The 27,988-nt window shown below is 40.7% G+C and overlaps 3 protein-coding genes and 1 non-coding gene across 5 annotated transcripts; 3 read left to right on the plus strand and 1 right to left on the minus strand.

The window, feature by feature from the left end:
• Positions 1–1,192: 1,192 nt before the first annotated feature.
• LOC143005778 (low-density lipoprotein receptor class A domain-containing protein 4-like) lies at positions 1,193–10,011 on the minus strand. Its single transcript, XM_076157161.1, has 4 exons — positions 9,649–10,011; positions 5,565–5,716; positions 5,138–5,188; positions 1,193–4,671 (listed from the first exon to the last, which is right to left on the minus strand). The coding sequence occupies exons 1-4, from the start codon at positions 9,746–9,748 to the stop codon at positions 4,144–4,146; spliced, it is 831 nt and encodes a 276-aa protein (XP_076013276.1). The 5' UTR covers positions 9,749–10,011; the 3' UTR covers positions 1,193–4,143.
• On the plus strand, positions 5,402–5,492 carry trnar-ucu (transfer RNA arginine (anticodon UCU)). The gene is given in 2 exon segments: positions 5,402–5,438; positions 5,457–5,492. It is a non-coding gene; the product is annotated as a tRNA-Arg (tRNA).
• Positions 10,012–12,470: 2,459 nt separating the features above from the next.
• thap7 (THAP domain containing 7) lies at positions 12,471–17,938 on the plus strand. 2 transcript variants are annotated; one of them, XM_076157160.1, is made up of 5 exons: positions 12,471–12,541; positions 14,308–14,387; positions 14,573–14,710; positions 15,657–15,767; positions 15,882–17,938. In XM_076157160.1, the coding sequence occupies exons 2-5, from the start codon at positions 14,308–14,310 to the stop codon at positions 17,320–17,322; spliced, it is 1,770 nt and encodes a 589-aa protein (XP_076013275.1). In that variant the 5' UTR covers positions 12,471–12,541; the 3' UTR covers positions 17,323–17,938. The 2 variants fall into 2 exon arrangements, with proteins under 2 accessions (XP_076013275.1, XP_076013274.1); XM_076157159.1 differs by having other exon boundaries at positions 12,488–14,183.
• Positions 17,939–19,143: 1,205 nt separating this feature from the next.
• On the plus strand, positions 19,144–27,868 carry LOC143005731 (uncharacterized). Its single transcript, XM_076157089.1, has 2 exons — positions 19,144–20,721; positions 25,884–27,868. The coding sequence occupies exons 1-2, from the start codon at positions 19,300–19,302 to the stop codon at positions 27,333–27,335; spliced, it is 2,874 nt and encodes a 957-aa protein (XP_076013204.1). The 5' UTR covers positions 19,144–19,299; the 3' UTR covers positions 27,336–27,868.
• Positions 27,869–27,988: the final 120 nt, after the last annotated feature.

Below are 27,988 nucleotides of genomic sequence, written 5' to 3' on the forward strand. Positions count from 1 at the left end.
TCAGCCCTATGTTCCCACATTTCTAAGATTGTTTTCAAAATTAGGCCCTATGTTCCCTCAGCCCTATGTTCCCTCATTTCTAAGATTTTTTTCAAAATTAGGCCCTATGTTCCCTCATTTCTAAGATTTTTTTCAGAATTAGGCCCTATGTTCCCTCATTTCTAAGATTTTTTTCAAAATTAGGCCCTATGTTCCCTCAGCCCTATGTTCCCTAACCCTAACCCTTAGAAATGAGGGAACATAGGGCCTAATTTTGAAAACAATCTCAGAAATGAGGGAACATAGGGCTGAGGGAACATAGGGCCTAATTTTGAAAAAAATCTTAGAAATGAGGGAACATAGGGCCTAATTTTGAAAAAATCTTAGAAAATGAGGGAACATAGGGCTGAGGGAACATAGGGCCTTATTTTGAAAAAAATCTTAGAAATGAGGGAACATAGGGCTGAGGGAACATAGGGCCTCATTTTGAAAAAAATCTTAGGAATGAGGGAACATAGGGCCTAATTTTGAAATAATCTTAGAAATGAGGGAACATAGGGCTGTGGGACCATTGGGCTGAGGGAACATAGGGCTGACCCCGTCATAACTGCCAATGTTCGTGGGTGTGCTCTAAGAGCTCAGCAGGCAGGCAGGACTCCTCAGTACCCCAAAAACAGAGACTACATCTTTTGGAAATAGAGTGTTCTCATACCGTGCTCCTTTAAGTTTGGTATAAACTTCCTGCACTTGATAAGAAGGAAAATTGTTAAACCCAGGCTAAAAACACATCTATTTTCTCTACACTTTGAATGTTATCAACCTGCTGTTAAACAGGATGTGAACGTAGGAGAGCCATTAGCTAGCCTCAGCTGTGATTTGGCGCTATATAAATGTAGTTTATATAAATTGCATGGTTAACCAGGACTGCATCACCCATATAACTTGTATCAAAAACTCCTTTTTCAGCAGCCAACCAAGTATTATTAAAACTATATTTTTCATTTGCCATTGTATGGATGACTTGAGAGAATCATCATTTTACAACAGATGTTTGTAAAATCAGTAGCCGAAAGCCGATTTCCACAAAGTAAAATTATCTTCATCGTTTTACCTTCTCAGGCTCTAGCTTGACTTGTCAACATTACAACCATTAATAAAACATTTCCACAACAAAACATTTGAGGTATTTCATTATTTAATATATTTTCCAACTTATGTTAAATAACCTGTACAAGTATTGTAGTTCCTCTATTCAGCTGTAAGTTGCATTTGGCGGTATTAATCTTTGATTGATCATCCATTGTTCCACCACTTTATTAATTTTTTTACATTTTAAGTCAACTAAATGTTCAAACCATGTCTTTGTGTAGTATCCAACAGATGGCTAGTCATTCATGACTGATTATGACTTCTGTCCTGAGTGATTCTATCATCAAAGTTGTATCCTTATGATTGTTGTGAAGTTGCATATTTCCCTTTTCTTCTTCAAATGACAAACCAGTCTAAAATAATTTGTATTTTTCTTTTTAATGTTTTCTTTACATTATTACAGTATTATCAAAGTTCTCATGGGTTTTACCTACCCACTGGGTAGGACATGTGCATAATATATTAAAGGTTTATACACAGCACTGTACAAATAAAGAAAAAGCACCATTGGAAGTGAGGCACAACAAAGGTGGGGCTTTCTGAGTGCAAGTGGTTTCCTGTGCCTGCTCCAAAATCACCATCAGGCACCTAATGAGCTCACATATTGTATACCATGCAAACCAAAAAACAAAACTGAGACTTTAAATTACAAGCACAAAATGTTGTTTGTGACGAGGAGACATAAAGAGCTAAAACATCTTTTGATACTCTGACCACAGCAATGGAAAAAGCTGACATACTAATGTGGATGACAGCAGCAGGAGCAGAAAGCAGCAGCATTGCAAACATAACCTGGATGGTTAACAAATGGAAACATATGAATGCAGTCACAGGCCTTTCTTCTGTTAGATGGAACAAGGCCTTTGGTTGCAGTGGAATTTCAGTGCAGATGACACAACGAAGAAGTACTCAATTTTGTTGAAATAGGACAAAGTTATCCAAGGCTTTGTCATTTGTGGCAAACAATCAATCAAAAAATATCAATCAAGATGTAACATCAAATAAATAAAAATAAATACTCTTTTACGTGGTTCTATTCAAAGCAGATCCCAGAAGTGTTTGTCCTGAAAACTTTGGTTCCACATTTGTTTACGTCACAAGATCCGTGAACCTTGTGTGAAACAGCTGGACCAAAGTTTCCCATTTATGATCTAAACTTTGTTGTGTTGATGTGGTCAGTTAGGGGTGTTATCAAACTCATTCATTTAATTTTGTTTAATTTCATCACATCTGAATTTGTTGCAGTGTCCCAATAATTGATAGTTGATGGGCACATATTGTAATGCTGAATTTAAATTCAAATTGACCTTTCTGAGAAATCTAAATAGTAAGAAAAGCAAAAAAGCACAATGCTATAACGTTTGTAGCTCTATAGCTACAATGACTTACTATATGAACTAAAACATGGCAAGTTAAAGTGCAGAAAGGTGCAGAAATGTCAATTAGCAGGTAAAAAACAAGCAGCAGTAGTTTTAGTTGACTCATCAATGTTGCCTGTTCATCTAAGTAACAAACTCATTCATTTGCAATAAGTTCAATAGTTTCCTATAAACTACATATAAAGTATCTGTATTGAATACAATGTAAAGACTAACATTGTTTTTGAGCTTAACTAGTGAGCATGAGCACAAACTCAAATCAATGCATTTGCATATGCATGAACCTGAAGTCGAGCACTAACATTCCCATAATTCCATCTGCTATTCAATCATTGTGAAAGCACGCTAGTAATCTAGATCTAATCTAGTTTGAGGGTGGTAGCGTTATGAACACGCTATCAACAAACACATGCAGTATGACTATGATGTGTCCCACTGCAAATGTGAGTTTAATCATAACTAGTAGGAATTATACTTATTATTATTTTGGAGGCCTGGGTGATAGCACAGAAAGACAAAGAGCACATCAGCAAATAAGATAAGCAAGTAAATTGCATTTGAAAAGGTTTTCACTCACACGACAGTTCAAGTAAGTGCTGGTTTAAGATACAGAATTGTAATATTTATGAGTGCCTTAGGAATGCTATGTGGGAAAGAATGGACAAGAAAGTGTGTTAATTAAAAGTAATCATATCAAAACTGCCTGACTATATTATAGCAAACAGCCAAAACCAATTAACAGCTATTTGGAAACATATTCAGAATATTCACTCAGTAGTGACAATATCCCATTTTACATATCCATCCAGAGCTTCTCCATCTTTCACTTGTTATAGTCACATTAATCTGTGGCAGCTACTTAACAATTCTTTATGGTGTTTTTCTCCTAATTTATAAAAGGGAAAAAGGTTTCATTTCCAGTTAACTTTGCCAGTCTGTGCTTCCTATCCAGATGTTCTTCAAATAAAAATGATTTGTTTAGCTGCAACACACTTGGTTACTGCTCAAAGTTGCACATTGTCAGCAGCGTATTCATAACAGCCCCACAACAGCAAATGCCACCCGCAGCAGTTGATTGCAGTGGGAGAGAGAATGGATAATGAAAGGGAGTTGCAACCTTTAAACGATTGGTCTCCAAGCAATGATGATAGGATGAGTCAATAAACAGAACTGAAGTATGACATTGTTTCACCTGTAATATCTACATAACTGAAGCTGGTATTTCTATATGTGAATAGATTCACACAAACTAAGCTTTTACCTGTCTTGCCTGCTACGTTCCCACGACGAATGAATTGTGTGCATCATTGCACTTCAAATTCTGGATTTGAAGGATTGTAAGGGTGAGTCAAAGAAAAGACTTCAATATATACACAATCTTAGCATACACACAAACAAAAAGCATTAAAAAACAAACAAAACAAACAAACAAAATGTTACTTTAAGTACAGAATTCCAGACAAACCTTGCAGTGTTATGGTTAGATAAAAAGGTTAGCTTCTAAGTTTGTATCATTTACTGTTTGGAGGGTGAGAGCATAGCTGAGTTAGTCAGAGCTACTCTCCTTTTATGTGGTGGAAACAGAGAGAGCAAAATAGGGGCTGCCATCTTTCCTCTCTCACTACAGGTTCTCCTATCAACTGTTCTTGTTTTGCCCACTAGTGGCCACTGTTGTGCTTTCAGGGCTGCTGCTGCCACTGTGGTATACCGTCTCAGAATCTGTAGTTCCTTGTAGTTCCTGTGTCTGGGAATTATTGATATACTGACAGTGAAAGTCTGTGGTACCAGCGTAGTGTCCCATTGCCTCACTGTAGGAGGGAGGGGGGTCCTCCATCCCAGCACTGGCAGCATCCACTCTGGAGTCACTGCTTGGGACCTGTGGACTCCTGCTGTGTATATACATGTCTATGAAGTCGCTATCAAAGATGGTCCTGTTTGGTGGAGCGCGCACTGAGGCCCGGCTCAACTCCAGCTGCTGCTCCGGGTCACGAAGCTGTAGGTTGCAGGTGCCTTTATAGGGTGGCAGCTCTTCCCCATCTGATAAGCAGATGATAGGGGGGAGGTCAATGATCTCCTGCTGCAGGTAGGGGTAGGTGGGCTGAAGGCGGCACAGTCGCTGCTGCATGAAGGATGGCAGGTTGTTGGTTAGGTGCTCACACATCACCTGAGCGCAGATAAACACACACACACCAAAATAAAACCAATTAAAACCACCAGGAAATGTAAATGATAACATTTAAAGCAAGCATTTGCAACAAGAATCCTCTTTAATGAAAACATCAATTGTTTTCAGGGCCTGCATTTCAGTCAGACTATTGAACATAAGGATAAGGGTTATTATCATTTACTGACAAGGCTTTCTCAAAGTTCCCTCATTGAATTTCAATATAAGGCCCATTTACCTCTTGACACATTACCCAGATAACAAGAATGCATACTAATGCAAGATATAAATGCTGACAGACTGTATTGTGAACAGAATACTATCTAATCTGCCTGACAACATACAGTACACATGTGCTTCCACATTCACATGTGAGCAGATATCCATCACAGGTAACTAGCTGTAAATGTGTACAATGAGGACGAGGACACATTTGTGCAAGTTTAAATGTTCTGAACTAACTTACCTCAGCAGTTCTCTGCTGAGCCAGGACACTGTCTGGCCACAGACTGGCATTCTGAGAGAGAGAAAGACAGAGAGACAGAAAGCGAGGGAGAGAGGGGGGAGAGGACAGTTGTTACAATCTGAGGTATGTGGGCTAGAGTGTGTGTGTGTGTGTTTTATCTTACTGTATGTATTTTTTGGTCTTTAAAAAATATGTGACAGACAGACAGACAGACAGACAGACAGACTGACAGACAGAAAGACAGACAGACAGACAGGTATATGTGGCTCTGTGGCGCAATGGATAGCGCATTGGACTTCTAGTCAACTACAGAATAGGCATTCAAAGGTTGTGGGTTTGAGTCCCACCAGAGTCGTGGTTTTGGGGCAGCACTGCTCACCTAACAACATCATTTCAGATACAGATAGATAGATGTAGTGTCACCTACCAGTTGTGTGGCCTGGTCTCTGTGGGACTGGCTGTGCCTGCTCAGGAAGGCCAGGGCTAACAGCCGGTAGTGGTTAAGAAGGCAGATGATCACCACAATCATCACGGTCATCACCACCACGATAATTATTATCTGAACAAACTCCAGTTCAGCTGAAAACAAAACAAAACAGATAATATAAACATCTTTAGATATTTTGTAGCTTTACACAGTACAACCCAGTGGCTTTGTAGTTCTGTTGCAAACCTCCTATCAACCATAGCTAGTCATTGTGGTAAGGCAGGAGACTGCTGCCTGTAATGTTTGATGATGGTAGGTCATGACAACCATTGCCCAACCCTGCCTACTAGCACAATGCAAGACAGAACATTCCAAACCAATCATTATATATTCACCCTAATATCACGTCTTTCTGGTCACCTCATCAGCATTCTACAAGTTCCCCTTAACAATATTGTTAAGGTCTTTATTTTCTATTGCTATCTGGGGCATTTGCTGTAGTTGCTTTGCTCTGGTCTAAACCAGGAAGTCATGTATGAACACTTGACAAGACATTTACTATGCCAGGATAAGTGAATGACATAACTGTATTGGGATGTATTCCTGGCGGTTGTCTGCACTTTACACAGCTCAGTTTAAGTATAACAAGTCATGACTACAATTTTACTTTAAATTACATCTCCAAATTCCATTAAAACTAGTCAGTATATTGTTTTGTTTTTTACTAGCAAGAAATGTGTTTTTATAGTCCAAATGTTTTGACTTCTCATATTCTACCATGGACTGCTACTGAATTTTGAATGTCCAAACAAACTGACCTAAGAGTGGGATACTTCAGGGTCCAAACAAAAGCTCCAGGTGAACTAGGAACTAAACTACTACTACCCATTTCTCCCGTTTTACTCTAAAACCAGTGAGTCATAGCCTGCAGGGATTAACTTCCCGCCACAATAGCATTTTCCTGTAAAAAAAAAACGCATCAAAACCACCACAAACTCTAACTCAATCACAGATATAGACACAGACATCCTTCTTAAACTGGCTAACGCGGGACTTAGGCAGGGAGAGAAATGCAGCAGCAGCATACACAAAGTAGTATGTGTCATAAATGAAGGACTGGATGTGCTTCTCTGTAAATATAAAAATATACTTCACGGTGCTTGTGTGTGTGATAATAGAGCTGTTTCAACATTCACTACTTAGGTGTAGTAATTATTAACGCTGTCTTTAATATGTAGATAAATATGAAAAAATGTTTGGAGATAAATATATATATGTGTGTACATTTCATTATATTGTGTGGGTTAAATCAGAAAACAGAGGGAAGACAAAGACTCTGGCAGTGACTGACAGGCCTTCACCTTTCACCCTGAGGAGGAGCCAAACCTAGACAGCAGCCGGCTGTAATGAGGAGTCTGGTGCATTGGTAATGTCCTTGGTGTCTGTGTGTAGGCTCTGTCTATGTCTGCGTCCTCTGCAGCTGCTCTGCTTGGGCCTGAGTCAGTCGCCTGTGCTCGCCTCACAAAATCACATTTGCACTGCTAAATCATATATATATTTATAATATGATAAGACATAAAGAAGTAACTGAACATAATCGTCATTTTTGGATGCCAGGTTTTGTCCTCACATATTGACATTTGTCTCCTTATACCCATATTCCCTTGGGTTTTGGGTTTGTTCCCACGAGAGGAGCTATGTGATTTTGCGGCTGGCTTGGAGGTGTGGTTCAATTGGCTCCATATCCAGCTCACTATCACACAAAAACATTACAAATTCAAGACTAATATTTATCTTAATTTCATCCCAGACGCATGTTATTGCTCATGTGAATGAGTGTCTTGTTGGGAAAAAAACTGCAGTCTGTTTTTTATGTATTTGTTTAACTTGAGTCAGTTCGTTTCATGCTTTTGTTTTGTTTTGCCAGAAAGAATGGAAAATTAACCAAACTTGATAGTGACAAGCAGAGAATCCAAACTTCCCTGACACGACAATACCACACCAACACGCTGCTTCTTTCACGTGAACACTGCGCACCATAAACTGGAACCATTAGAGCAGAGCTGTGGTGCAGGATATATTTTAAACAATCCAAACCACAACTGAAATCTAACACTGACATTAGCTTTAGAATTGTTCAAACAAATGCTACTGGGGCCGATGTAAGATAAGGACTGTGTTACCACAACATCACTAAAGCACCTCCACTGCTATTATCATCAGACACTTTCTTGGCTTTCTGCTGATCAGCAAATATATCTAACTTTGAGATTTTATATGTGTGTCTTGTTTATGAAGAAACAATGTGTACACTGTGTGCAGCAGTGCTTGTTCTGGTCACTAACCACAGCAGGGGGAAGTTAGTCAAATAATATACAAATGAAAACTAGCCATGGCACATTAACCTCTGTGCACAGTCCCTTTCAACCAAACTAATACACTAAACACTAAGCACCATACAACTGTATAGCTGTAAGATAACATGCTGTAATATTCCTGCAGCCACTTTTAGGATCCAGATCAGTCTCTGAAAACTGCTGTATCAACTGGCTTTTACCTTCCTTGGAGAAACGTCTGCACATGTATGTGTTTGAATTTGCTCTAGTAACACAACCAATTAAGAGTTGAGATTCTCTCTCTGCTCCTCTCTCTCTCAGAACTGCTCTATAAATAGCACTGTCTCCCCTGTGAAAATGGTGTCTAGTGGTCAGATAAAAGCCTCTACCTAAAATAAACAGGAAGTGGCTCTTCGGTACACTCAGAACACTGGACATCCCATGATATCACACAGCTAGAGGACAATTTCCAAAATTACCTCACAGAATACCATAATACTACAACTAATAAACTATCATGAATAAAAGATAAATAATGGCCAGTATCCTTGCTCATGACAGGATGTTGGGATCCTAAGGGTTAATTACCTGTAGTGGCTTAATGTGTTAAGCATCGTTGCTAACTGAACATATTTTTTTATCGATAATATTGATAAATAACTGCTTAATATTAATAATAATAACAATAATAATAATAATAATAATGGTTAATAACCAATGTAACCTTTCCTGTGTGATTTTGATTATTGTACTACAAATAATAACGTACTAAAATTGAGAAAACACAGGAACTCAGATTATATATTATCTCAAGAAAAAAAGAAATATGCCAACAATACTTTTCTTAATTACAAATACCTCTTAGAAAAGCACCTCCTGTATCACTACAATGGATCTGCAGATGATTATCATATGTAAATTATCAGTCTAACCTTATCTAGGAGCTGAATGTGTCTGTTACAGACGCATTGTGGGAGCTAAGTTGGGGTAGGTGACTGGTGTCTGAGTGTCAGATGGAGCAGTCTGGACCAGGCTGCTCTCATTTGAATATCACAATACATTTGGCCATTTGTCACCAGTGACGCCCCACTGGTTTCTATTACGGTCTTTGTCCTGCTGGGACCGGACTGTCTGGCAGCAGTCTGCCGGCGGGAAGTGAGCCGATGTGGGGGAGGGTGGAGGCCTCTGAGACCAGCCTGTCCACAGACACAACAAACAGGGCAAACTACGCAAAGTAAAAAACCTGCCGCAATGTAGCGCACGTCTAGCCAACTCTCAGCAATCCCATTAGGAATATGAGCATTTAGCCCAAACCCGCTCATGATCCACAGCAGACCCACACCAGGACCAACATTTCACCCAAACAAACAGATCTACAATTACAAAGCCACACAATATAAACAATATTGCGTCAACCAAGGCTTTGACGACAGTTAAATCTAAGTAAGACATTACTGTGGCCTGGAGAGTCACAGCCATCACTATGTCTGGCTTTACTTACTCCCACTGAATATACAGACTGTCCTCAATTATTTTACTACACACGCAGAGAATGTACATTACATCGAAGGTTAGTTTAGCTTGATTTGCGAACAAACTAACAAGAGCAGCCGGGTAGACCACTCTGTAAACTGCTGTCATTATGTAAACAGTATTTGTGGATATAAGCGCTTCGCCTCGCCCGGAAATGCGCAAAACTGTACATTTTGACCCAACCGTGTAAAAAAAAATCCCCGCGGATGACTCACATATATCCATGCCCTGCGGCTGGGATCCGGTGCAGTTGCAGGAGCAAAAACCATTGGAGTTTGTGTTGCTGGAGCTTCCCGGGACCGTTCTGTTTTGCATGAGACGGGGAGCGACAGGACGCCGGGGAGGGAGCCGCCAGCCGGCAGCCTGGGGAGCGCAGAGGAGCGGGCGGTCAGGCAGGCTGATGTCACCGGCGACACAAACCTTCACTCACGCAGCAGACATCACGACAATCGGCGGGGACGTGGACACATACACGGAGGCCCGTGTCTCACGCAGAGGGTCCTCATCTTGCCATATTTGTGAACGATTCCTTGTTTAGCTTCTGCTGCTTTCCCCCGTGTGGATCTTTCAGTTGAGTAGGGGACTGATCTGATCTATGTGGGATAGGATGTGGTCTGCCTTCACCCCGCCCCTCTGCTGCTGATGGGATGGGGGCGACGGTGACTCCTGTTTGCACTGTGTGTGTGTGTGTGTGTGTGTGTGCGTGTGTGCGTGCGTGCGTGCGCGTGTGCGTGTGTGTTTGGTGGAGGGGGTGGGGTGAGAGGGTCTACCCTTGCCTTGACCGGCCGATGTAATGGTTTATTTTATGCCAATCCCATCAAACATCTGTATCCAGGTGATCAGGTCAGAAACTCCGCCGCCCCCACATTAAGAGCGCACGCGGGCTCTCTTTTAAGGTAAACACATTGGGGGGAACTTGGCAAAGTTAGCGCAATGATACACAAGTAACTATGCCCGTTTTTCAAAATAAACTGCAAAGCTAGCGTGAGGATACACAGGTGACTAGATCCGTCTTTCAAAATAAGCATTTTTACCTAGAAATGTCTTGATGTCTGATATTTAAGGGGCTATAAAATTAAATTTCATTATATGTGCTGAAAATGGCCGATATGGTTGGGTTCAAGGCAACTCTGACTCCACACAGATACAAAATCAAGCACTTTACCATTTTGGAGGTTTTCAAAGTAAAGTCTGATATTTGTGGAGCTGAAAATTATTATTTCGCCAGTTAGTATAGTTATAATTACTGATATGGTTGTGTTCAGGGCAATTCTGACTACACACTTAAACAAAATCCAACACTTATACTGTACCATTTTGGAGAATTTGGTGAAAGTCTCACTTATTTCACCAGAAATAGTTCTACACGTGCAATTTGAGGGGCTATAAATCAATTCCACATAGCTAACTTTGTTGGTTAATTTGTAAATAATCTGAAAAGGAAATGGGGAATATATTATTTAATTAATTTAATGAACGTAAAATCTTGGTTCATGAAATCAAAGTCAAAGTCAAAGTCTGAGGTGTTTGAGACCTTTTAGTTATATTGTGATATTGTATAAATTAGTCACATTTATTAGTCACAGCACAGGTAGTGTTATTTCAGGCTTTACCTGGTAACCTGGTACACATCCTCCACTGTAGGCACTAAGCTTTCAGTTCATCTAGGTTAGCAAATATAGACACAGATAGAAACTAAACCAAAACACTGTAGGCACGAATCTTATCCTTTATTTTGCATCACATCACAATCACATTGCCCTTTGTAATTATTTGTTGCACACCACTGACATGCGTTTCTACTCCTACTTTAACACATTCAGTGGGATAGATGTTGCCAGTGGTTCCACACAGTGTCCCTGCACACAGCACAGCTTGAAAATGCCCAGAAAGGTGACTGGAACTGCTGTGCTCTCTTTAAATAACAATTACAACACTACAAACATACTGTACATGCATTTATGTGTGTTTAGGCTACCATGAGGACAGCAGCCTCAGATTTTGGGCAAATACAAGCATAAAACCTACAGAAAAATAATGTAAACACAAATACTAGAGCTAAAAAATGACTAGGGAATAAGGGGATACTAAAATCAATCCAGAGGCAAAGAAGGATTTAAAGTAACAGAAACAGGGATAAACAACAAAATAAAACAAAAAATGAACAAAGGACAACAAAACACAGGATCATGACACTGCCTTGAGTGACTTGAATGTATTTTTGATTAATTTTATGTGCTCTACTTTTGATTTTGTTTTTGTGAAACGGTGGTGTAATAAAACATATTTTACCTTTCATAATTTATCATTTTGACCTTATTTTCCTCTCACTGAAATTAATTACCATGCATATCCTGCCTGACTGATGCATATCCTGCCTGACTGATCCAGAATCCTGCTGACAGACTTTGTTGATCAGCGGATAGAAATTGGAAGGGCACCAACTCTTGAAGCCACATCTGTATGTGGCTGAACTAGCTTCAATATGGAGTGTGAGAGTCGTCTTAATTTGACACAAAAGCCTGTGTCAAATTAAAATGACAAACGTGCAGTTGAACATGTGGTATTGATTTAGGGTGCGTTTACGATCACTGCATGAAATTCAAACATTGTGATGCGTTCTTTGTTTTTGTGACTTTCCCATCATGTTCTCATGCGATTTTGAAAAAGGTAACTTTGTGTAATGCGTAGTCACAAATAGGTCTGTGTGTATGTTTTTAGTTAGATCCAATGAATCCAGGAAATAGTTTGATTCCATGACTTGACGTTATAAGTTATAAGTTATAAGTTGTAACGTTAAATATGATAAATGTCAAATGTATGATTGCAGTGCCACCATCAGCCTGTATGAAAATAATCGATAGTGAAGGTCCTGACACACACAACTCACATTACAACTCACACTGGGACTGCGTTCTCGTAAATAAGGTAATTGAGCTTGAAGAAATAGCCAGTGTGACTCAAACTCCGGTCCAGCAGGGGGCAGTAAAGTACTTCGGGTTATTTACCAACCGACAAAACAAACACTTGAAGAAGACTAGAGATGTCGTAAGGAGGGTGAAGGACCAGAGCAGCCATCTTCGTGAGGTCGAAATCTACACTACAAAGGTAATATTTGTAGTATTTACACATTCTGCATTGATCCCACCAGTCTTCACTGGACATAAATGTGAAACTTTACCCAACATCACGCCAGCTTGGATTGGGACTGGCCGGCTTTTGAAAACGAGTGAAGTGAGTGTGGATTCAAAGTTGCCTTGCAGCAGGTAAACAGAGCTGCGAAGCGTCTCCCGCGTCCCTAGTTAGGAGTTCCTTTAACTGAATTAACGTTAACCAGCGAGGGAGCGCGTCTGTTTCCCTTACGATTGTTGTCACTCTGAAATAGCCAATAAAAGCCACGATTATAAAACGTATTTTCTACTTTCCTTTGATCTTTAAATGGAAATCGTCATGAAATCAAAATTTAAGCACAAATGAAAACGTAAAAATTGCAACTGATCATTATTCAGCACCAATTTTACCAGCAACATTACGATTATATCAAAAGACTTCTCAGCACGGAATATTTACACTGTTAGAGAAGCAAGCGTTATGACTCATGCGACCAGCACATTGAAATAGCGTGAGTCCAGAGCTAATCAAGGATCACATTAAAAAACCCTTTATTATTTTAAACAAATAGGTCATATTTCAAAAATAAAGCCAAGAAAACTATAAAAGCATATTAAAGGGAATAAAAAAGGAAAATCAGATCAGTACACTTGGGTAAAGCGCTTGGTAGTGCATTTAAATGAACAGTAATGTCTCTCAGAAAGTAATAGATTAAGGGTCATCACTTTTGAAAGCAGAGACGTCGTATGTAATGGTTGTACTGATGCTGAGCCAAGCAAGATCAAACATTAGGGTTCAATAAGACACTGACATAATGTGAAAGATTGATTCACCTTTTTACAGTTCTGTATGTATGTGTGTGTGTTTGTAAAATACAAATGCAGATGATTAATTATAGAAAAAACACTATTTGTTTGCATCAACAATGGGACCGGAAATGATATTCGGATTACATGTCATGTTTCATGTTTGAGGTGTTTTGTTGAGATGCTCTGCTCAGATTGATGTATCCTCGGGGGTGAAAGTAGGGTCCAGTACACTATACCACTGAAAGATCCAGTGCCGGTACGTAGTAGCAGGAAGAAGGGACACCAAGGCAGAAAGCAAAGGGAGATGGCCGTGCTGACCATTCAGCTCTATGTCTCAGCCCCACCAGACACACTCCTGCAGCTATTTAGATCCATCCTTCAGAGACGGACAGCGGAGTGGAGCAGAGGATGGACACAGAGACAGTGATGTAACCTCTATATGCTATGTTTTCTAGCCTGGTCTTCTCTCCCCCAAAACAAATATTTTATGAAATGAATATTAGTAAAAACACACTATTTGTAATATTCTGATTACTGTTATACAATCTTTACATCTAAGAATCCTTGTGTTTTGCCTTGTTGCTTTGAAATTGAAAGACAGTTATTTGTTTGTCAATTGTTGATGAATTTAGTTATAAGTTTCTTCTAATTTAAAACAAAATAATGATTTTGAAAGTGATGTCAACATTCACAAATGATTCTGTGAAACACAATTTAAATAAATCAATCATCAAGTGTTTCTTATTTCAACAGCAACACGCGTGAAAAAATAGAATGTGTGTGTTCAGGGATGCATGATGCTGAGGATGGGAGGAGGAGAATATGAACCGGTGAAGATTGGAACTATTTTCACCCCTGTGTTTTCTCCTGCTGCTTGCCTCATAATCACAAAACTGAATCATGCTTTGAAGTATGTGACCTTAAAAAACAAATTTCTTCTTCTACTCGTTTCAGATGCCAAGACATTGCTCAGCAGGTGGCTGCAAATCACGGGACAACCGTGAGACTCGCAATGCTGGTATCACCTTTCACAAGTGAGTGTGTTGCTCAGCGCTCGCAGGATCGTTATGTCATTTCTGTGACTCAGATGCTTGTAAAAACAATTCCAGTCTGTGTGAATAAGGGAGATGTAGAATTGTTTTTCTTCTTCCAAAAATGGAATCCAGTTTCTATTTCATTTCAACATGATTGACATTTTCTTGACAATTTCTTTCACCAGATTACCTAAAGGAACTACTCGGAGGAGTCTATGGATCACAAATTCCCATCGCACAGACTCGTGGGATCCTCAGACTGACTTTGTCTACTTTTGTTCTAAACACTTCACCACAGAAAGCTTTGAACTGACTGGATGCAGGTCTGTAAGGCGATTTCCATTACAAACATTAAGATTACATAGTACATATACTAATACTTGAACTTACATTCCATTGACCATTGTCTGGATTTGCAGTATATACACTGTTCAAAAGAAAGAACACTTCATCTCAGTATAAAATCAAATCATCAATCAACTTCAGGGAAATCAATCTGTCCATTTAGGAAGCACAAGTGCTGCTTTGGTCCAAATGAAAGAGGCAGCAGGTGCAATGGAGTGACAAAAGCAAGACAACCCCCAAACAGTGAATGAATGGTTTGTGAGAGGAGAAACAGGAGGAGCACTGCCTTACAGGATGATCTCCAGCAGGCTACTAGTGTGTATGTTTCTGACCAAGCTTTCAGAAACAGACTACACGAGGGTGTCATGAGGGCCTGACATCCTCTAGTCTATTGGGTCCTGTACTCACAGCCCAGCACTGTGCCACTCGATTTGCAATGGCCAGAGAACAGCAGCGTTGGCGGATCCGCCGTTTGCGCCCTGTTCTCTTCACAGATGAGAGCAGGTTCACACTGAGCTCATGTGACAGGCGTGACATGTGAGTGTCTCAAGACTCTGAAGACGCTGTGCTGAACGTTATGTTGCCTGTAACGTCATCCAGCATTACTGGCTTGGCGGCGGGTTAGTGATGGTCTTGGGTAGAGGGTTGCTCCTACTACTCCTAAATCCAATTGAGCACCTATGGGACCGCCACATACTATCCAGGTGCTCACTGATGCACTAAATGGGTTGATGATTCTGGTTTCCATTGACCATTGTTACATCATCATTTTGTTCTCATCAAATTATACAGTGTACATCAGTAAAGACTTTGAACATTTAAATGATTTCAATGTTCCCTTAATTTTTTTGAGCAGTGTATTCGACAATGTTAAGATGTGCACAAACATATCGTACATTCTAACTTTTTTATTTATTTACACAGCGGCATCAGAAGACTAAAGATGGATGCATTTCCTACATTATTTGATTCCTCTTCAGAAGCCAAACGCAGAGGCCCGGGGGCACATCACAAACGAGGAAACAATCAAATCAGGTAACCACAGTCACATTCAGACATGGATTCACAAACTTTAATTTCATTATCTTGATGTAAATGTAAGCCGCTTTTTAACCATAGCCATGTTTTTTGTCTGCTTGTCCGTTTTAGGAAGATTGCTCACTCGTTGAAAGAACAGCTGATTGACCAGGAGCCCATTCAAGAAGATACAGCTGAAGCTAGAGAGGTAGAGAACTCGGTGCGGACATGTGGGGAGAATGAGCCACCTGAGGACCTGAATGAGAATGTACCCGTAGCTCCTTCAGAGACTCCAGAGGTTGCAATGGTCTCCCAGCAGGACCAGAACCCCCAGCCAGTTTCTCGCCCCCATTCTCCTTCGCGTTACATGAGACGCCTGCCCCCTCCTCCAGGCTTCTACTTGCCAAAAGAGCATAGCTATGCACAGCTCTGCCCCCTGCTATGGAGGAAGCGTTACGACCGGGCTATTGACAACTTGGAGAGGGCTTTACAACAATTACACGCAGCCAGGCGTCGAGAGAACCGCCTGCGGACCACAGTGTTGCGACTCCGTGATAAACACCTGAAACACACTCTGTTAGTCTCACAAGAGGGACCTCAGAACTGTGGAAGCTGGGCAGCAAGTGTGGAGAACAGACGCAGCAAAGGAGGTGGAAATGGAGCCGTGAGAGCATCTTCCTTGGCTAACCAGCGGGAGGGTGAGACAGATGCACAATCTGAGGATATAAGGTTACATGACGACAGATGTAGGGAACAAGGAGACTTTGCAGGGCATTTTCCTACAGACAGCAACAGTTGGTTTGAGGAAGAGGGGAGATACTGCTTTTATTGTGGGAGAGGTCAAGGGCATGATGGGGAGCAGGAAACACACAGAGTTGCAAAGACTGGGAAAGGTGGACAACCCATAGCTCATGACGAACAGAAGGGGGTTGATGATTGTGGCATAGGTGAAAACACCAATGACGTGCAGGGAGTCAAGCTGGAAAGGCAACGTGAGAAAAGCGTAAAGACCACGTCACATGTTAACAATGATACAAACCTAACCCAGACTCCCCAGGTCCTGCTGCAGACTCAGGGCCTTGGCCTGCAGCCGGCGGCACCCACTGGACTGTCGCTGCAGGATGCTCACGGGCAGAGTTTGAGATCGGAGAGAGGCTGTCAGCAAGAGTTACTCCTCTCAGACGTGTGCACAGTGGAGCCTGAAAATAGTGGACAGCAGCAAGAGGACGATCTGCAGATGCAGCAGGTGTTCATTCTAGTGCCCGTGTCCTCTGACGACGGGTTACTATGGAAGGAGAGAGCTGATGAAGAAGAAGCACGAACCATTTCTGTATCAGAAATAGGTTTTAAAAGAGACTCGGAGCACATGACAGAGAACACTGACGACAGATGCTTGGAGAGTCTGTCCAGAGAAGTGGGCATTGAATTCACCTGTGATGTGGATCACGGTGAGCAGCATTCAGATGTCTGTATCAGTAGCACACCGATGGAAATCAAAGAAGATATTCGGGAAAAACTGAAGGAACATTTGGAAGGATTTCACCTTCAACTGAGCACTGAGTTTATTAACTAAGGTCTAAATTGGCAAAACATTTATAATAGTATTTGGGGGGCCACATATATGATATTATATATATTAACTATGTTTAATTTCTGTCAGGCTTACAGCGTGTACTGAAGCAAATGTGTTTCACATGGTTTGCCACATGAATCAGCTCACTAGTTGTTAGCAGTTTACATCTTTGAAGAAGCTGTGTTGTTGGTTTATAACATTATTACATATGTATGTATTACTAGAATCTACATATCTTAATTTACTGTTACCTGGAGGTAGAGCAGGTGATGTCATATTCTGACCTCACCTACAGGAGAGAAATGTAGTGCTTTGCTGAGTTGACATCATTTTAGCTTTAACACCAGAGGATGCAGTGTAATGTGGCTCTTACATATGTAGCAGTTCATTAACATGCTGATTTTTATTGGCTTTTACCTGAGACACACCTAACAACAACATGTCAGTAATGGATACAGCTCATTTAGACTAAATAAGCTTCAATCAGGTTGGTGCTTATTCAGTGTTGCGCTGTGCAGTTACTGTGAAACCCCCACAGTCATACAGAGATGAAGAGATGATGTTTTAAATGTTGCCTTACAGATGTTGGATTGAAATAAATACATTTTATAAATAAACCCACTCAGTAGAGTACTCAGTCTGTGTAAATGGTTGATTAGTTTTGGTGTGTGCCCAGTGGCGTTGAGCCTCTCCCCTAAGCCTCAACCTCTACATTGGATAAGAGAACAGCATTGTACTTGGGCTTAACAATGTACAGGTCTGTGCACTCCACCAATGCAATCATTCTTTCTTTTTTTTTAAAAGGTAAAATCCTCAGGAAATGCAAAAACTAAAATATTAAAAATGCCATACAAACACGCACACGGTGGTAACTGGCTAGGGGCTGGACAGGAATCGAGGGGACCAGCCATTTTTGGCCGCCAGATGACAGCAGAGACCACAAAAGTGAAAATGAACTGCCCAAATCTAAGATAAAACCAATATTGATATTGATAAACTAATATTAAATAATTTAAAAGTATCATTCGATGAATGTATTGGTTAAATATATGATTTGTTTTTAGTCTTAAAAACCAAAATTGAGATCTATGTAGCTAGCATATTAAGACAGAACGCAAACCATTTTGGTACATCTTTTTAAGAAGCCACTCCAAAGAATCGCTTGGCCCCATTATGTCTTTAGCTCAAAATAGTTTGAAAAATAACTTATCTGGTTTTCAACAGTGTGAAAAGAGTCTCACCTGTACTAGTCTAAATCATCTCAATTCTGGAATGAGATAATGAAAACCCCAGACTAGAGACATGAACACATACTGACACACGGCCCAACTGTGTGAACAAGCGTTCCATTGTGTTGACTCTGTATTTAATAACAGTGTTTGTGAACTAATATATTACAAAATGAGAGTGAAACTAAACCACCACACAACCCTTTGACACCTTTACATGAAACTCTGCATCATGAGCCGTCATCTCTCTTTATAAACCCACAAAGTTCAATGAAAACCAACTTCCATTTAGTTCAATCTAATTACTCTACAGTTAGTATTCTCAGTGGCTCGGATGTTGTTTGTGTTTGTTGTCTGTGATCTCAGCTCCTTTAATAAGCAGAGAAGACACTATGTTTACATACAAATCTTACATAGTACAGCTTTAAATTCAGTTTAGTCCCTTACATCACAGTACAGTGATCCGTGATTTTCACCGGGAAGTGCGCGATAGAAGACATTTACAGGGTAAAATCTGAAAGTTGTGCTGTCACCACCATCTGCTGGTCACATTGTGATATTGCATAACTTCTGAATAAGAGGCCAGAGAAAATGAAAGTGTATTTGTTGTCGCTGAACAGAGCCGAGACGCCATTACAGGGAGTGAGAGCTCACAAGACATTTGTGTTGTAGGACTTCAAAAACAACGTTGGGACAACTTCAATTTGGTGAGTTTTGCAGGAAATAGACAATCTGGATACCAGAGAAAATGGCAGAGAAAATTGCTCTTTTGGAAAGTTTCCTGAGCTGTCATGTGTGTACAGAGACGTTCAGAGATCCTGTGACTCTGGGCTGCAACCACAGCTTCTGTTCCAGCTGCCTGGAACTATTCTGGAAACAAGCTCAAAACAAAAGCTGTCCGATTTGTAAAAGGAAATCATCAAAAGATAATATCGCAGTGAACTTTACTTTGAAGGAACTTGCTGACTCCTTTGTTGGGAAACTGAAGTTTGGACCATCTGACACTCAGAAAGAAGAGAAAGAGGAGGAAGAGGAGCTGGTGTGTAGCAAACATAAAAAAAAGCCTCAATTGTTCTGTAAGGACGAGCAGAGAGCTTTGTGTTCTGTCTGTGATTTTCCTCACCATCAAAGTCACAATGTGGTTCCTATAGAACAAGCAGTCAGTGAGCTGAAGGACCAACTGGAATCTGACTTAGAGTCTCTGCAGGACAAGAAGAAGAAATACAGAGAAGCTAAAGAAACATACAATGAAATGTTTCAACACTCCAAGAAGCAGCTGATGTCCACAGAGAAGCAGATCAGAGCCCAGTTCAACAAGCTCCAGCAGCTCCTGAAAGAGGAAGAGGAGTCCAGACTGGCAGCTCTGAGGGAGGAAGAGGAGCAGAAGGGGAAGGCTATGGCCAGAGAGATGAAGATGATTGAGGAGAAGCTCTCCTCTCTCTCAGACAGTATCTGTGCTGTTGAAGAAGAGCTGCAGAAACACAACATGTCCTTCCTCAGCAGTTACAAAGCCACTCAGAGCAGAACCAGATCCCAGTGCTCACTGTCAGATCCACAGCTGCTCTCAGGAGCCCTGATAGATGTGGCCAAACACCTGGGCAACCTGTCCTTCAGAGTCTGGGACAAGATGAAGGACAACATCACCTTCACTCCTGTCATTCTGGACCCAAACACTGCAAACAGATGTCTCTATCTGTCTGATGACCTGATCAGTGTGAGATATGGAGACACACACCAACAGCTTCCTGATAATCCAGAGAGACACACTAAATATGCCGATGTTCTGGGCTCTGAGGGCTTCAGCTCAGGGAAACACAGCTGGGAGGTGGAGGTGGGAGACTATCATGTCTGGACTGTTGGTTTGGCTAAAGAGTCAGCTGACAGGAAGGGGGAGATGTATGTTACACCACAATATGGATTCTGGTGTTTGCTGCATCGTAGTGGAAAATACACTGATGTTGTTGGTCGGACAGTGAGAGTGAAGAAGAGTCTCCAGAGGATCAGAGTCCAGCTTGACTATGACAGGGGGGAGGTGTCCTTCTACAACCCTGAAGACGCAACTCACATCTACACTCACAGAGGCACTTTCACTGAGAAACTGTTTCCATATTTCCATGTTGGAAAAGCTGCTGATGCAAAGAGCAAAGAGCTCAAAATCTGTCAGGCTGAGATTTCTCTGTGATTTTCTGTTTTGGTGGTGGAGTTAGACTTTTCATTATTCACTGTAGGAGAACTGAGATGAATGAAGTTTTATGACTTTGATCAACTTTATTCATGGGTTAAGTTTGTTTAAACATGAATGTCACGTTATAAACTAAGATTATGTTTATGGAAAATGATTTTAAACTAATTAAGGATCAAATTATTCCAACATTGATTTTGTTTTTCGTGTCTTATTTGTAGGTTTCAATCTGTGATCATTTGAGATTTAATCCAGAGAGAAACACTAAATATGTTGTGTTTTGCTGTCCGGGATGAAGATGTTGTGATGTAATCAGCTGTTTTCTGTTTACAGTGTGTGTGTGATGAGGCTGAGGTTCTCTCATGTTAGCTTGTGTTTCTCCATCTTGCAGCATTTAGAAAGGTTGAACGTCTGCTTGTTTCTCTGATGGAGGTTTATGATCCAGAGAAACATGAAGCACAAAGTCATGTGGAGGGTTGAGAGAAATACATTTGTCACCACTGTCACTGTTGAAATGTTTCATGGAAGTGAAATCATTTGATCTGTGCACAAATATTAAATCCTCTCTTTCATCATCTCTTTTCTGTGTGTATCCATAGTTACACAGTGCAACATGTTGTGCAAACGTATCTGCTGTAAACACACAGAGACGTTGACTTTCTATTGAAACTGTCATTTTATTGATAACACCTTAACACATTTTGTGTAAGTAGCAGAAACACGTGTAGCACGGAAGAGAACAGAGCAATAATCTGCAGAATCAGAGAACTAGAGGATGAATATGATCATACAGACCAAAGGGAGACAAAGGGGAAGAAGAGGGAGACACAGCAGAGAAACCAGAGAATCAGGCAATTCAGTAAATTCTGTCGATACAAAACTAAAATGAATCATATTCAGCTCAATACCTTTGCATAATGGTCTGGTAGATTTGTCTGTCTAATAACATCAGTCTGCTATTCAAATGTTGCTCTGATTGGTGCTTTACTCTGTGTGATTGCGCCCCCTGCTGGAGCTCCTTCCCTCCCTGCAGCGCCTTCATTCCTGTCAACTGGATCAGAGTTCAACAAGTTCTCCTCCAACTCTCTCAGTGACGTTGAAGAAGCTGCTGCTCTGCACTGACAACATGGAGCCGTGTAGTAAAGCTTGCTAAATAATCATCATCACATCACCTCATAGTCATCCTCTAATCACTGTCATCTTCATTATATCATCTAACCCTAACCAAAGTGGAAAGGTGTGGTATACCAGCATTCAGTAGAAAAGGTAAAACAAAAACACCAAAAACAAGTCGTCATGTTGATGCAGAGAAAATGCAGCTATGATAATAGTTGGTTGCAGGTGTGTAATACTGTGTGTTAAATATGTGACTCTTATTTTAGTGATGTTGAAGGCTAGTAAACACACTAAAGAAGAACAGAAAAACAACACCTTTGCATCGTACATGCTGCTATTTCTTCCTTTTTGGGTGTGGAGGGACATTTAACACCAACAAAGCTGGATCATTCAAGCATAAAGGTGATCAATGTCCCACTCAGGCAGTGATGATGACCTGAGTGGATCAAATCAATGGAGAAGATGAGCCAAAGGGAAAGTCCAAAACATTATAAATGTCAAGTTGATGAAAAAAATTAGCAGGGAACCAAAAATGATAATTCAAACAATGTTGGTTTGTGTTTCAGGTCACACTTGCAGGATACAGATTGGGTGCACTCTCCTTTCAAACACACTGGTGGTGTTTTACATGGAGCAGTGTCCCAACCACAGACATTACATGAGCTGTACAATAGCAAAGCCACATCTGGTGTGCATAAGGAAATGAAAGCTGAGCGGGAAAATCTGTTTTCAGCTTTGTGAAGTCCATGAGTTCATTCCCAACGACCCGGGCACAAGCACGTTACTGTGTATCACACAAAGTGTAACACAGGTCACAGAGCATGACAGTCCAAACACAAATCATGACAAATCACATCAAATCATGAGAACAGTTCAGTCCTGGGATGAAGGCAGAGGACTGATGTGTCCTCTGAAATAAAGCCTTCTGTTCCCAACCTTCCCCTCTAACATGACACATGCCTACCACACTCAGAGCATGGATGTACTCTCACACACAAACACACACACACATAAGTATGCACACACCCACTGCACCATGTGAGGAGGGACTGTCCTTAAGTGAGGAACCAGATGACAAAGCAAACAGTCTCTTTCTGCTCTTTCAGACAAGCTCGAACATTTTGTTGCAGCTTTCTGTCAATTAAAAGAAAATCATAATGAAATTAGATTTTGAAATTATTTAAATGATTAGATTTGGGAATGTCTGATGTTTCCATTTCCATACATGCAATTTGTTGCGATTCCATTCTTCTAGATTTCAAACTTTGAATCACACCACAGTTTGAGAACCTCTGTTCTAAGACAATTGTACTGCAGTGCCGGGCAGTAAAATTAGATCAACTTATCTTCATAAATAAAAGACCAATGTATCATGTTTCAGCTTTTCAGTAATAATGAAGAAAACTTAAACGTTCAGAAACAATTAGTTGGTAACAGAAAAGTCAGCAGGTGGAACAGGACTTCTGTGTCATGTTCAAGGGACGCCTCAACAGTAGGACCTGTTCTGTTAGTCATTTTCAATGGAAGACAAACACACTGATTTACAAACATACTGATATCCAACAGTTGTCTAGCAACAGCAGGAGCAGCCAACAGCCCCACCCAGGAGAAACAGGTTCCTTCAGTTCTACAAAGTCATTCCTTTTGAATAAGCAAAGCACAAACACACACACAAGCACTCACTCTCTAGAAAAAAACGCTTATGTTCCTGAATTGAAGTGCATTTTGATACAAAATGTGAGTGTTGAGTGTTGGATATCAACATTTTGTAAATGTTTACACAAAAGACGCTTATTCAGCTGGTTTGGGTGGAGAATCAGCCATGTGGATAAATGTTATGAATAATGTAAAACAGGAGTAGCTCTCCGACACTTTTATTTTGTCAAAGTAGCTCTCCGAGGCAAAAAGGTTGGAGACCCCTGCTCTACACTCAACAACTCACATCCATGAAACACACCCCTTCCAAAGAAAAAACAAATGTTGACCATGAGTTTGGGTGCAGTAAAAGATAACAGACATGAAGCAAATTACAAAAACTGCCAATATAATTTTCCACTTAATAACCACACTAAAAAACAGCCACTGTTAATATTGGGACAAAATCATGCTTCCTTAAAAAGATAGAGGAAAACTTAAAAAAATATTCAACTCTATGTACCACTGGCATCAAATTTGAATTATATAAATGACATCATATAATAATAACATTAATATAGTAACGATAATAATAATAATAGATATGACATCAAACTTTACATACTGTATTTCCAGTGCACTGTTTTTGTCACTCGGGTGTGGACAGAGAAAGTTGGTGTGACAAAAAAAACTTGAGGGGAAGGGAGGTGGGAAGTACAACAGGAAGAAGGAATCACACTGAGGAGCGCTGAAAGCAAATTCAGAAGTTCCAATAAAATCTTGTAACGCAGACTTGAAAAGCAACATAAATGGAATGAAAAAAAGTTTGAGGCATGTGCTGTAGATTTCCAGCTACAAACATTGCAGCTGAGCTTTGAAGGTTTGGAGTGAAAGTTATAACATGAGCATTGTGTATGTATTCAACCAACAGCAAGAAAAGGCAAAAGTCCAGCAAACAACCTTCAAATAAGCAACATCAGCTGTGCTAACCGCTGCCGTCATCTCGTTGTGGGAAACTAACAAACAAACAATTTCCAGGTGAACCTTTTTGAAACCATGATTGACAGTTCTAATTTTGAAGAGGTTTTGTTTCTTTCTAAAGGTATAGGCTCATATTGACAAACTATGACAAACTACAATAAAAACATTCATATGTTAGAGTTGCATTTATTTATGCCACATATATATTTATCTATCAGGGCCAGTGTTATGTCTGTGTGTGAATGTGCTAAGCTTGGTTTAGTCCACACAGGTAAAGTCATGATAGCTGTGCAGCTGAGCCAAGCTGGAGAGGATTGTTGAGTGCACATTTTTTGCAGAGTTCCCACGGTGATTCACCCATTTTGGAGCTCAGAACATGAGGTTTGAACTTGTCAGTGGGAAGTTTCCGTGGGACGAACATCCAACTTATGAACCGATCTCATTTAGGCCTTTATTACACACAATGGTTCATACTGATGAACGCCACACTTCAACACATTGCGTGCCTAGATGCGTCTATGACTGATTTTGTCGTAAATTACAGAATTTGATACTTCTTGCAATCCGTCTGAAGTTGACAATGGAAAGAACGTCTGTAAAAGTCCAAATGCAGCTGATGGAACACCAGTGTAGTTAGTGACACACTCACGTCAAAGTGAGGCTCTGTGGCTGCACAGCTCCACAATGTGATATGTTTAACACATTTTGAGAGTCTAAATCATCTCAATTCTGGAATGAGATAATGAAAACCCCAGACTAGAGACATGAACACATACTGACACACGGCCCAACTGTGTGAACAAGCGTTCCGTTGTGTTGACTCTGTATTCAATAACAGTGTTTGTGAACTAATATATTACAAAATGAGAGTGAAACTAAACCACCACACAACCCTTTGACACCTTTACATGAAACTCTGCATCATGAGCCGACATCTCTCTTTATAAACCCACAAAGTTCAAAGAAAAACAACTTCCGTTTAGTTCAATCTAATTACTCTACAGTTAGTATTCTCAGTGGCTCGTATGTTGTTTGTGTTTGTTGTCTGTGATCTCAGCTCCTTTAATAAGCAGAGAAGACAGTATGTTTACATACAAATCTTACATAGTACAGCTTTAAATTCAGTTTAGTCCCTTACATCACAGTACAGTGATCCGTGATTTTCACCGGGAAGTGCGCGATAGAAGACATTTACAGGGTAAAATCTGAAAGTTGTGCTGTCACCACCATCTGCTGGTCACATTGTGATATTGCATTACTTCTGAATAAGAGGCCAGAGAAAGTGAAAGTGTATTTGTTGTCGCTGAACAGAGCCGAGACGCCATTACAGGGAGTGAGAGCTCACAAGACATTTGTGTTGTAGGACTTCAAATAAAACTTCGGGACAACTTCAATTTGGTGAGTTTTGCAGTAAATAGACAATCTGGATACCAGAGAAAATGGCAGAGAAAAATGTACTTGAAAGTTTCCTGAGCTGTCATGTGTGTACAGAGACGTTCAGAGATCCTGTGACTCTGGGCTGCAGTCACAGCTTCTGTTCCAGCTGCCTGGAACTATTCTGGAAACAAGCTCAAAACAAAAACTGTCCGATTTGTAAAAGGAAATCATCAACAGATTATATCAGAGTGAACTTTACTTTGAAGGAACTTGCTGACTCCTTTGTTGGGAAACTGAAGTTAAGACCATCTGAGACTCAGAAAGAAGAGAAAGAGGAGGAAGAGGAGCTGGTGTGTAGGAAACATAAAGAAAAGCCCAAATTGTTCTGTAAGGACGAGCAGAGAGCTTTGTGTTCCGTCTGTGATTTTCCTCACCATCAAAGTCACAATGTGGTTCCTATAGAACAAGCAGTCAGTGAGCTGAAGGACCAACTGGAATCTGACTTAGAGTCTCTGCAGGACAAGAAGAAGAAATACAAAGAAGCTAAAGAAACATACAATGAAATGTTTCAACACTCCAAGAAGCAGCTGATGTCCACAGAGAAGCAGATCAGAGCCCAGTTCAACAAGCTCCAGCAGCTCCTGAAAGAGGAAGAGGAGTCCAGACTGGCAGCTCTGAGGGAGGAAGAGGAGCAGAAGGGGAAGGCTATGGCCATAGAGATGAAGATGATTGAGGAGAAGCTCTCCTCTCTCTCAGACAGTATCTGTGCTGTTGAAGAAGAGCTGCAGAAACACAACGTGTCCTTCCTCAGCAGTTACAAAGCCACTCAGAGCAGAACCAGATCCCAGTGCTCACTGTCAGATCCACAGCTGCTCTCAGGAGCCCTGATAGATGAGGCCAAACACCTGGGCAACCTGTCCTTCAGAGTCTGGGACAAGATGAAGGACAACATCACCTTCACTCCTGTCATTCTGGACCCAAACACTGCAGCCAGATGGCTCTATCTGTCTGATGACCTGATCAGTGTGAGAAATGGAGACACAGACCAACAGCTTCCTGATAATCCAGAGAGAAACACTCAATATGTCACTGTTCTGGGCTCTGAGGGCTTCAGCTCAGGGAAACACAGCTGGGAGGTGGAGGTGGGAGACCATCCTGACTGGAATGTGGGTTTGGCTAAAGAGTCAGCTGACAGGAAGGGGGAGGGGGATGCTTCACCAGAATATGGATTCTGGTGTTTGGCTCATCGTAGTGGAAAATACACTGATGGACATGGTGGGACAGTGAGAGTGAAGAAGAGTCTCCAGAGGATCAGAGTCCAGCTGGACTATGACAGGGGGGAGGTGTCCTTCTACAACCCTGAAGACGCAACTCACATCTACACTTACAGAGACACTTTCACTGAGAAACTGTTTCCATATTTCAACGTATGGAAAGCTGCTGATGCAAAGAGCAAAGAGCTCAAAATCTGTCAGGCTGAGATTTTTCTGTGATTTTCTGTTTTGGTGGTGGAGTTAGACTTTTCATTATTCACTGTAGGAGAACTGAGATGAATGAAGTTTTATGACTTTGATCAACTTTATTCATTGGTTAAGTATGTTTAAACATGAATGTCACGTTCTATACTAAGATTATGTTCAAGGAAAAGGATTTTAAACTAATTAAGGTTTAAATTATTTCAACATTGATTTTGTTTTCGTGTCTTATTTGTAGGTTTCAATCTGTGATCATTTGAGATTTAATCCAGAGAGAAACACTAAATATGTTGTGTTTTGCTGTCCAGGATGAAGATGTTGTGATGTAATCAGCTGTTTTCTGTTTACAGTGTGTGTGTGTGATGAGGCTGAGGTTCTCTCATGTTAGCTTGTGTTTCTCCATCCTGCAGCATTTAGAAAGGTTGAACGTCTGCTTGTTTCTCTGATGGAGGTTTATGATCCAGAGAAACATGAAGCACAAAGTCATGTGGAGGGTTGAGAGAAATACATTTGTCACCACTGTCACTGTTGAAATGTTTCATGGAAGTGAAATCATTTGATCTGTGCACAAATATTAAATCATCTCTTTCATCATCTCTTTTCTGTGTGTATCCATAGTTACACAGTGCAACATGTTGTGCAAACGTATCTGCTGTAAACACACAGAGACG

This window comes from Genypterus blacodes, unplaced genomic scaffold (assembly GCF_046128005.1).
Source record: "Genypterus blacodes isolate CSIRO-AG114 ecotype Tasmania unplaced genomic scaffold, CSIRO-AGI_Gbla_v1 ptg000072l_1, whole genome shotgun sequence".
Lineage (NCBI taxonomy): Eukaryota > Metazoa > Chordata > Actinopteri > Ophidiiformes > Ophidiidae > Genypterus > Genypterus blacodes.

Bases quoted from the DNA above. Each gene is read 5' to 3' on its own strand.
- LOC143005778 (XM_076157161.1), bottom strand. From the start codon at position 9,748: ATGCAAAACAGAACGGTCCCGGGAAGCTCCAGCAACACAAACTCCAAT. The intron at 5,717-9,648 runs GTGAGTCATCCG...TTTTGTTTTCAG, and splicing joins GCCGCAGGGCATGGATATAT to CTGAACTGGAGTTTGTTCAG. The intron at 4,672-5,137 runs GTAAGTTAGTTC...ATCTGCGCTCAG, and splicing joins CTCAGCAGAGAACTGCTGAG to GTGATGTGTGAGCACCTAAC.
- thap7 (XM_076157159.1), top strand. From the start codon at position 14,148: ATGATGCTGAGGATGGGAGGAGGAGAATATGAACCG. The intron at 14,711-15,656 runs GTCTGTAAGGCG...TTATTTACACAG, and splicing joins TTTGAACTGACTGGATGCAG to CGGCATCAGAAGACTAAAGA. The intron at 15,768-15,881 runs GTAACCACAGTC...TGTCCGTTTTAG, and splicing joins CGAGGAAACAATCAAATCAG to GAAGATTGCTCACTCGTTGA.
- LOC143005731 (XM_076157089.1), top strand. From the start codon at position 19,300: ATGGCAGAGAAAATTGCTCTTTTGGAAAGTTTCCTGAGCTGTCATGTG. The intron at 20,722-25,883 runs ATTTCTCTGTGA...TGCAGTAAATAG, and splicing joins TCAAAATCTGTCAGGCTGAG to ACAATCTGGATACCAGAGAA.